Source organism: Pteropus vampyrus, unplaced genomic scaffold (genome assembly GCF_000151845.1).
Source record: "Pteropus vampyrus isolate Shadow unplaced genomic scaffold, Pvam_2.0 Scaffold56, whole genome shotgun sequence".
Lineage (NCBI taxonomy): Eukaryota > Metazoa > Chordata > Mammalia > Chiroptera > Pteropodidae > Pteropus > Pteropus vampyrus.
Window position 1 is genome coordinate 8,328,610 of NW_011888837.1, and position 11,175 is coordinate 8,339,784.

An 11,175-nucleotide genomic window follows, 5' to 3' on the forward strand; every position below is an offset into this window, starting at 1 on the left:
CTTCCCATTTTTAAAATGTTATTGATTTCTACTTTAAATACATTGACATCAGTATCCAAAAATTTAATGTTCCTATTTTGAGAATGAGAAGAAGCTGCCTCACTGACTTTTTATTCATTCTTATGTGCTAAGCCATGTGCTAAGTCCAGCAGTAAACACCTTAGCACAATTTCTGCCATCACTGGGTAATCAGTGTAGAGGGTCAGGCAGATCATAAAGAAGCAGCCAACAATATCAACATTTAATATATTTTACACTGTATTTTCTTATAGAATACTCAGTATAAGTATGATTATGTTGCTCTGTTATCACACGAGGTATATTACTTACATGAGTTAATAGCACAATCATATAGAATGTTTATTAATGAGTAACAACTGAGATTTACTGGATTACAACCAAGCTTTCTGCTGAGCAACCACAAAAAGGCTAGGTATTATATCAATTCTGCTTGAGTTGAGAACAAGGTGGGTTTTTCTTTAAAGTCTTTAAGTATTGTCTTACATCTTAATACTGTCTTTGATTTATTCATGATAACCAGAAGAATGCTTAACAATTATTGCCTTCATCAGCCCTCGTTGGCCTTAAAAGTGGAGATAGATTTAGGAAATTATTAGATGGGCAGGTGAGAGACAATGATGTGAGACTTCATGGTCCTTTAGTAATATCTACTAATCATTAATCTCCATGTGTTTCCTCATAAAGACAGCTTGGACCAGGTGGAATTCATTTGGGAAAAAATAAAGCTGGCAATCTCAATGATGAATTGGGGAAGAAAAGTAGAATGAAGTCTTCATTCTTTACCGCAAACACATCCTCTATAATTATCAGAGAAGGGCACATTTCTACAGCCTCTAGAGAGACACTTTCAAAATCCACACCTTTCTCTTACATCTTTTCTCCAAGATTTCATGAGTTTTTCTTTCCTGGGTAAAAACACCTTTCCTTACTTGTCATCCTTAGATATCTGACCCCTCAGAGATAGTGCCAAGAAATAATGAAGATAAAAATGCCATTTATCAAAATTTGTTGAATGATGACAAGGTAACCCTAACAAGGAGTTTATCACCCTCAAAGACAATTGTGTCCAAGGCTGTCAATTGTGTCCAGTGTCCATCACCCAGATGTGCATTCCTGCTGTGCTGTTACCCGGCACCCCCACCACCCCAATTTCTACTGCAACCCCCTCAGGAACGCTCAGTGAAAGTAGCTCTGCTGAACAGCCTAATTCCTATTTATAGTATTTGCTGAAACTTGCTTAATGGCTCAGGATATGATCAAATTTTGTTAATGTCTATTTTCTAAGTATTGGGAAGAACATCCTACAAGCCCATTAGATCAGGTAAATTAATTGTGTTCTACACACCTTCTAAAGCTTTAGTGATGTTGGTCTGAATGTTATATCAATTTCTGAGAGAGGTGAATTAAATTCTCTTACAGTTGTTCATTTCTTCCTATTAGTTCTATCCAATTCTGGTTCTTATTTTTGAAGCATTTAATTGGGAAATAAAAGATCAAGATTATTGTATCATCGTGGTAAAACGAACCTTTCATCATCATATAGTAACCCTCTTTATCTCTAGTTATACATCTTCCCTGATACTAACATAGTGAAAACTGCATTTAAATTTGTCGAATACTTCTCAAACATATCTTTTTCATCCTTTTAATTTCAATCCTTCTTCATCCTCTTGTTTTAGATCTTTCTATTGTAAACGTCAAATAGCTGATTTTTATTTTTTAAATCTATTTGACAATTTTTGGGTTTTATTTAGAGAGCTAAATCTATTTGCATGTGTTAGATTTCTTTCTGCTCCCAATTTGTGCTCTCTCTTTGTTTTCTACGTTTTCTGTCTCTCCTTTGCTGCCTTCTTTTAAAATGATTGACATGCTCTCCTACTTTAATTCCAATTACATCTACTCTGTTTATATGTTCCTGTTATTCGGTTCTTTAGCATTTTCTCATTTTTAATACTGTATAGTAGAATAATTACTATATCATATTTTAAAAGATTTAACAACCTGTTTACCATTTTTCTTTAGTCACCATTCCCTGTTGTATCTCAAATTCTTCACCAAGGATCATTTTTTCTCTTCCTTAAGCACATCCTTTGTATGTAGGTAGTAAACATCTTTCATCTTTGTTTGAAGATGTCTTTATTTCACCCTCTTAAAAAAGTTTTCCTGGATTTATAATTCATGTTTATCAATTATTTTTTCTCAGAACTTTAAAAATATTATTCTACTGTGTTGTGGCTTCTATTGTTACTGTTAGGACATCAACTGAATGACCATTTTTTACTTCTTATGTAAACTGTTTACTTTTAGATAGCTTTTAAGACTTTCTCTTTTTGTTTTGTACTTTTGCTACTATGATGTCCAACATCCCAGATAGCTCCAACAATCCACTTCTGGTATTCAGAGGTGTCCCCTCACAAGAAATCCCATGATAAATCAGGGCTGACTCTGTGTGGCCAACAGAATACAGTAGAAGTGTTGGTTGGTGACTCTGAGAATAGGTCTTAAAAGGCATTGTAGCTTTTACTCAGTCTCTTGGATAATTCATTCTGAGGCAAGCCAGTCACCATTCCATGAGGACATTTAACCCATAAAAAACCCACGTGGAAAAGAACTAAGGCCCTAAATTAATAGGCAGCATCACTTTGCCAGCCATATGAGCAAGTCACCTTGGATCTGAATGCCCTAATCAAATCTCCAGGTGACTGCAGCCCTAGCAAACATCTGACTGAAACATTAGAGACTGTGAGAGATCATAAATAATCATTGTTGTTTTAAGCCATTAAGCTTTGGAGTGCTTTGCTATGCAAAGAGAGGAGTTACAATAAATACAACTTGTCCCAGTTGGGATTTGTTGGGGATTCTCTATTTGATGGTTGGTGTTTTTAAAAATTCTGCCTTCTCTCATTTTTATATTATTTTTATCTTGGACTCCAATTAAATATTTTAAGAACTTCTCACCTCATTCTTCAAGTCACCTTATTATTCTGATTTTCTATTTTTATGTGTCTCTATGCTACATTGTATATGACTTAAGTTTATCTTTGAGTTCACTGATTTTCTCTTTATTTGTGAATCATCTGCTATTTAACCTATTACATTTTTCAAATTGATGTATAATTCCCAAGCAATAAAATGCATGTATTTTTTTTTTTGGTGTACAGTTAATTGAATTTTAATGGGGATTATACTCATGTAACCACAACCACCATACAGTCAAGATACAGACACTTCCATTATCTCAGAAAGTTCCCTCGTGCCCCTTTCCAGTAAAATGCTCCTCCCAGAGGCAATCATTGTATTTATTTCTACCACCTATTCTAGAAAGTTAATAGATGCAATCATAAAGAAAATATACTCTTCTGTGTCTAGCTTCTTTTGCTCAACATGGTTTTTGAAATTATTCATGTCATCGCTTGCTATAATCCATTCCTTTATGCTACCGAGCAGGGTTCCACTGAGAAGTGGAATTTCTTGTCATAGAACAGGCATAGATTTGACTCTATGAGAAACTAACAAAATTATTCTTCAAACAGTTTACAATTTTCTCTCTAGAAATTTTGGAGAATGACTCACAAACACTTGGTTGGTACTCTTAATCTTTTAAATTATAGTCATTCTAGTGGGTCTGAAATGATACCTCTTTGTGGTTTTAATTTGCATTTCCTTGATGACTACTGCTATGGCTTATTGATCATTCCTATGTCTACTTTTGTGAAATGATTTTTCAAGATGTTTCACCATTTTTCTCAATTGGGTTGTTTGTCTTGTAATTATCTAGCTGTAGAAGTTCTTTATATATTTCTGTATACAATCAAGGCCTTTGTCATAAATATATATTGCAAATATTTTCTACCAGTCTATGGCATGACTGTTCATTTTCTTAACAATGTGTCTGGATAATCAGAAGTTTTTAATTTTGATGAAGACTGTATGTTTGTGTCCCCCACCCCCAAATTCATATGTCAAAACTCTAATCCCCAGTGTGATGGTATTTTGAGGTAGGGCCTTTGGGAGGTATTCATGAGAGTAAAGCCCTTAGGATGGGATTGGTGCCTTATAAGAGACTGGAGAGCGCTATCTATCTCTATGTCTATCTCTATCTTCTTCCTTCCCTCTCTCTCTCATCTCCCCATTTGAAGAAGTGAGAAGGCAGCTGTCTATAGGCCAGGAAGCATGCCCTAACCAGACACCAGATTTACCAGAGCTTTGACCTCAGACTTCCTAGCCTCCAAAACTGCAAGAAATAAATGTTTGCTGTTTAAGTCACCCAGTCTGTGATATTTTTGTTATAGCAGCCTGAACTTTTTAAGATTGCTACTATCTGTGCAATCTGCTATCTACTATCTCTTCCCCATGTCGTAAAGACATTACTCATTGATTACTTCTGGGTGCTTTATAGATTTAGGATCTATCTTGAATTAATTTTTGTATATATTGTGAGGTAGGAGTCAGGTTCATTTTTTTCCCCTACATATGCATATCCAGTTGTTTCAGCAATACCTATTGAGAAGACTAGCCTTTCCCCTTTTGCCATAAATCAGTTGACTACATATGTCTACTTCTGGATTTTGTTCTGTTATATTAAGCTATTTGTCTATTCTTACACCATTATCACACTGAACTTGATTACTGTAGCTTTATAGTTAAATCCAGTATCATGTATTATAAATTTCTCAATTTTTTTCTTTCAAAGTGATTGTTAACTCTTCTGAACACTTCGTTCCTATGTAAATTTTAGAATAAACATCTCAGCTTCTAAAAAATGGTTGCTCCAATTTTTATGGTATGGCCTTGAATCTGTAGGTATTTTGTTGAGAAAGGACATCTTATCAAATATTGAGTTATCCAATATATGAACATAGTGTACCTTACCATTCAGTTATTTTTTTTCTCAGCAACATTTTGTGATTTTCAATGTAGAGGTCTTACACATTTTTACACATTAAATTTATTCAAAATTATTTTATAATTTTTGATGTTATTATAATGGTATTTTTATTTAATTTAAAAATATTTATTACTAGTATATAAAATGGAATTTTTATTTGTATATGGACTTTGTAATCTTATTTAATTTACTTAGTCTTTCTAGTACTTCTTTGGTAGATTCTTTAGGCTTTTCTACATAAACAATCATGCTGCCCACAAATAAAGACAAGTAACATCCTCTTTTCTAATCTTGGGCCTTTAATTTCTTTTTCTTGGTTTATTTCATTTGCTAAGACCACTGTTACAATGTTGAAAAAAGTGGTGAGAAAAATATTCTTGCCTTATTCACAATCTAATGTACAATGTTGAATATTTCTCTGTTAGATATGATGTTAACTAAAGGTTTATCCCTCATGCCTTACACAATGAGTGTCCTGAACTGAACAGCTATAAAAAGCTGTATCGATGTGGATTTGACTCAGTGTGGTTACCTTATTTCAAGGTTTGGGAAGTCTACCTTGTGTTGCTCTCCAATGTCTGCACACATTTTTTACATGTATTATAACTAATCTTAGCAAGATTAGTTCAATGCAAGCTACTCTACCATTAACAAAAACTTCCACTGAATATTGCATCTCAATTATTATGTTCTTAATTTCTTAACAGGTTTGTTAGTTTTTGCTAAACTTGTTAGACCTTTTCTGAGAGACTCTATTCCTTACTCATGTTATTCTCTCTCTTTTTTTTAAAAGGCATTAGATATACTTATTTTACATTCTTTATCTGCTTATTCCAACATATTAAACAGTTATGTGCCTGTGTCAAATAATGTTCATGGAACTTTTTCCCTCATATATTTTTAAATTTTATTTTTTAAGTGTGAGCTCATATTCCCTGAAATTTTATCTCTTGAGAGTCCTGAGCCGAGAGTACATTCTTCCAGAGAGAATACATTTATTCTTGGAAGCTTGAGCATGCTACCAACATGGCTCCATTTTCATTTGAATTCTTGCTTGAGTTTTTCTATCCTTGAAGATTGGGCACCCAACCTCCATAAAGACCATTCTGTGGCCAAGAATTCTTAGAAGAGACTTCCATTTCTCTACCAAGAGCCCAATAATGAGAAACGCATGTCTTCTTGTATTTACTCTGTCTTCATAATTAAGATTTTTTTCTTGTTTTCTATTTCCTTGAGAGTATAATCTATGTGATTCTTGACTTTGTGCAATGTTCTCTGTTTCAACTTCCCACATTTCCCAGGCCCAAAACTTGGTCTCCTATTTCTAGAGGGTGAAGGTAATAAAATCAAATCTCGAGGCCACCTGGAATTGCTGGGTGCCCATGAGACAGCAGCTTGAATGTTTGAGTTCCACCCTACACTACTGCTCAAGCTTGATTCCCAGCCTCAAGAGGATCCCAAAGCTCTTATAAACTCAGCCATGCATGTGACACTGCTTTTCATGTTTCATCCAGTATTTTTAGATATTCTGTAGTGAAAAGATTTTAGGATATCTAGTTTGATATATAGCTAAAAATGGAAATAGCCCACATTTACTTTTTAATCTGTAAAGGCTTTAGTTATGAATCTTTATTTAGTTGATTGGCAAATGAGTTAACAGGATGGATGACAATAGCTAACAGAAATTTATTGACCTCTATGTCTACAAATATTGAATATGCTATCTACCATTTTAAAAACAGCTATGAAAAAAAAGAAATGAATCTAATGGATATCTGCATCTCTTGTGATAGTTTTACTTCTAGAATATTCCAAAGGATTTACCCAAAGAGCTGTGAGAGGTATAGCCAATGAAGGAATTATGAAGGAGTGATTGAGACCCTGTGTTAATACCCCGCCAATTCTCAAAGCTGTCTTTCACGGGTAAAATAGGCTTAAATAGATCAAAATGTTTCTTGGAAGTTAGCCAGATTTCATACTAAAGGACTTTAATTTTACTCCTTTACTATAGAGAGAAATTGCTTAGCAATTATACATACTTTCTAAAATTAAATTATGTACTGTAACATATAGAAGAGAAAACCTATCTCATCGATTGTTAAATATACTAATTGCAAAATGTTTACCACAGTAGCATTACACATAGTTAGCTACTCATTAAATGGTGGCTATTATTATTTCCATATATAAAAGTTCTGATGTGAGAAACTGAATATCTTTGTAAATGTTAAGTTCAGAGATGGTTTAATGTCCTTGAGGTACTTAGAAAATGGACTCAGGAAAACTCATCCTGGATCCCCCATCCTGATGGGATTCTAATATAGTTTCTCACTGAAAGTAGTTTATGTGACTAGTAGCGCATTTTGTTCTTTAGTGTGACATGAAATAGGATTCATGTTGGGCATGAGAGAATTAGAAAGATAGATAGCAAGGAAAGCTCTCTGTCCCCAAGGAGCCTATACTCTAGTGTTGTGATTCTCAGCCCTGACTGTACTTTAGAATCACTTAGGAAGATTAAAAAAAATACTACCAACATTCATATGTGTATTTTTTCTCCCTATGGCTATCTCAGGGCAGGAGCCATACTACCTTCTTCCTTTATCCTTTACAGCCAGTCCCTGTGTGTGGCAGGAATCTATGAAAATCTAGTTAAAATTATTAGACAAAAACACTAACAAAATGCAATTTTAAAGGCATTCTATTATGTGAATCCCTAGTAAGAATCACAAATATGGTTGAAACAGTAAGTTTCTAGACCAAAAACAAAGTGTGCTGGTAACACAGCTCCGTGTTGTGTGCGTCAATTTTAAAAGCTCTATTACCCAAAGTGAAAATAACATGTGTACCAAAATTAAAATAAATTGCAGCTATAACACAACTTTGTGTTTGGAAATAGCTCATACGGTAGTGTAAGTAAGAGAATTTGTCTTACCAATTTCAGATAACCCTCAGCATCTAGAATTAAGTTTTCTGGCTTCAGGTCCCTGTAGATAATACCTAGTCGATGCAGGTAATCAAATGCTTCTGTCACACAAGCAACACAGAACTTGGAGGTGGGTTCATCAAAGCTGCCTCTGCAATGAAATCGTTTTCCCTCTTAATACTATAGACGTACATCTTTGTTGTCTGTTCTAGGTGCTAATTATTGTATCGGTAAGTTTATGCAATATAAATGTTTCACAGAACACCAACATTAAAAAGTACTTTACATTGCCAATGAATTAGACTACTGATCGTAGAGAAATTTAGGTGAATACTTGATACAAACAAGAACTACTTTGCTAAAATTAAAATGTCTACATCTAAACAATTGTTTCTGGTAATTACATATGAACATAGAAGGATGAGAAAAGTTTTTTTCGACATTTATGGAGAAACACAACTCTGGAGAAAATGCAACTATTTCAATGGCAAGCTTGAACCAGATGTTTATAATTGATTGCTTGACTAAAAAATGATTCAAATGATCATTTGCATTTCCTGTCTGCAAAGTATGTAACAATAACTGTAGAAATAGGGTCATAAATCTTTCCTATTTGGCACCTTGATGATATTAGAGTTGCCCTGTGTCAGCACTGTGTGAAGGCTGACATACTGAATTGTTAAAATGCAGTGGTGATTTGCTGCATAGTATAATAGAAGGATGTGGCTTTGGAGTGAAAGAGACTGGATTTGACTCCTGCTTCTTTCACTCACTAAGTTCTTGGGCAAGTTCTAAGACTCGGATCCCTATCTGTAAGTGAGTTTACTACTTACTTAACAATGTCATTTTGAGGATTAGACACAGTGCCTAACAGGAAATAGAAACTCCCGTTTCTAAACAGATTTAGATTTTCTACATAGAATTGCCTATGGCAGCAAAGATGGGTGATGCAAATGCTTCTGCAAGTATCTTGCAAGTCTCCTGATCCTTTCAGGTTCTCCCCATTCAGATCCGTTTAACAGTATGCTCCTAATACAACATATGCATCTTCTACTCAGATGCCTGATGTTATCTTATGGCCTAGGGGTGTGATTCTCAACCATGAATACACATTAGAATTGCTTGAGAAGTATTTTTAAAAAAACATTTACTGGACCTCATCCCAGATGAACTGAACCATAATCTCTGGAATAGCGCCCAGCATTTTTACTTTGTAAAAGCTCCCTGTGTGAGTGTAACGTGTTGTCTAGGTTGAGAACAACTGGCCCAGGTAATACTGTTTAAACGTCTGGCATTAACTCCTGCAACCTAGTGCAAACCTACCTTCCATCTCCTTTTCTGCTGCCCTAGTCTTCTACTCAAATTCTGCTGTTCATCATCTACAAAGAGACCAATTTATCTCAACATTCTTTCTGTATCTTACATTCGTTTTCCTTCTTCTCTGCCTTTCTCCATTTTGGTCATCTTTAAAGTTTAGCTCAAGTCCTTCTTCTACCAACAGATTTTTCTATCTCTCCTCTCCTCTGAGCTTAATGTGGCATTCAATTACAAATTTCCAACTTCTTTGTCATGCTTAGTTTTCAGATTAAATAATAAAATGTTTTTAAATTGCATACATTATCTCTCCAAATAAATTCAAACTCATTGGAGGAAAAGTTTATACTTTTTACTTTTAGTTAGAAAAAGCTACTTTGTCTAGAAAACCCCAAACTGTATATTGTGGAGCACTGTACACAGGTGGTGCTCAGCAAAAATTGTTGGTTTTGACAATGACCCCTTTTGTAAAATTGAATCTTTGCAGACATCTTCCTCTGCTTTGCAGAAAGGGATTCACCACTTCCCACTTTTCTTCATCTCTCTTCTAGAGATTCAAAATTAGAAACATCTGGGTTTATACCTACTTTGTCTCGTACTATGTGACCATGCATAGCTCACGCTCTTTAATCTGTAATATGAAACTGACAATTGCCTTACAAGGTGCCTATGACACGATTATAATGTTGGCTAAGAAAGTATCAGTATTACTACTTTATTTTATCAAGTGATAACATGTTATTAAAATCAAATCTTAACTACTTCCTTCATATCTTTTTAAATGATTCTATAATCCTTTAGACTAGTTGTGAGTAGACAAAAGTTATTGTTTATAATCTTTTTTTCATTACCTGTCCCTTAATATACTCCATAGCTCCCCACCTAAGCAGGCTTCCAGAAGCATGTATACATACTTTTTGTCCTTGAAAGTACGATATAATCTGTGAAGACAGATAAAAACATGGTTACTACTATCTAGTTTTAAAACCTCTTTAAAGGTGCTTAAGAGTATCATCAATAATGTTTTGAACATGCAAACATCCTACAGTTACTCTGAGCTTCTTGCTGAGTACTCTGATTTTTCCTACTGCCTTGCTTTTGCTCATGTTGACCCCTTTACTTAGATTGCCCTCCACCCACAGACATCTTCGTAAGCTCAGTTTCTCTTACAAAAATGTTATCCATTCCTCAAGGCCAAGCTCAAAGGCTACCTTCCTGATAAAGCAGTTCATTATCCTACCTACCAAATGTGTCCTCTCCTTCCTCCAAATACCCAAAGACCTCTGCATATATCTCCTTTGAGATCTGCCCTGAGTAAGTTTTTCACACCTGTGCCTTATGTCCTCTAATTGGTCTCAGAAAATAGACTCTAAGGCAGAGGTTTGTAAACAGTAAGTTAAGTGGGGAGTACACCTGGGAACGACACTCACAGAGGGGGATGGAAGCAGATTTGGGTAGAGGGAGAGCTAGGCTTCAACAAAAGTCTCAGCTCCAAGGAACTCTGCCATCATTGGGTGCAGGATGTACCCAGAAAGACAGGCTTATCTCGGGCAAAGGAGTTCTCTTCGTCGAAGAGCAATGGCCAGAGAGGGACTGAGCCAAAGTCCTGAGTTGGCAGCACTCTCAGAATCATGGGAAATGACAGCCTCAATCCCGATGTTGGACCTGGACAGGGTATCATGTTAACATAGGCCTGCCGCATGTTAATTTCTCAATAAATGTCATTAATGTTTATTCTTAATATCATTACTACCTTACTGTATGTCGATAGTAAGGAACTGAGAAAATGAATAAAACCTAATCCATGACCTGAAGCTGCTCATCATAATTTGTTAATTATCGATAACAAGAAAAAGAGGGGGATGTATTTTAGGAACATAATTAATATAATTGGATGACTCTATTGCCAGCATTGTCTGGGTTCATACCTCTTCTTTAATCTCGAAAAAAATCAGGAATATGGATTCTCTCAGGGCATTTGATCAAAAAGTATAAATTCTATTCATTAAAAGGGCACTTTATATCACCC

At 35.0% G+C, this 11,175-nt stretch overlaps 1 protein-coding gene across 1 annotated transcript in view; it reads right to left on the minus strand.

Annotated features, from left to right (window-relative positions):
* PRKG2 (protein kinase, cGMP-dependent, type II) overlaps positions 1-11,175 on the minus strand; it is an 86,024-nt gene that overhangs the window by 24,800 nt on the left and 50,049 nt on the right. The window contains exons 12-13 of the mRNA XM_023530856.1: positions 9,998-10,087; positions 7,842-7,983 (exon numbers count right to left, since the gene is read on the minus strand). Coding sequence (XP_023386624.1) covers positions 7,842-7,983; positions 9,998-10,087 — 232 coding nt within the window. The remainder of the gene's footprint in view (positions 1-7,841; positions 7,984-9,997; positions 10,088-11,175) is intronic.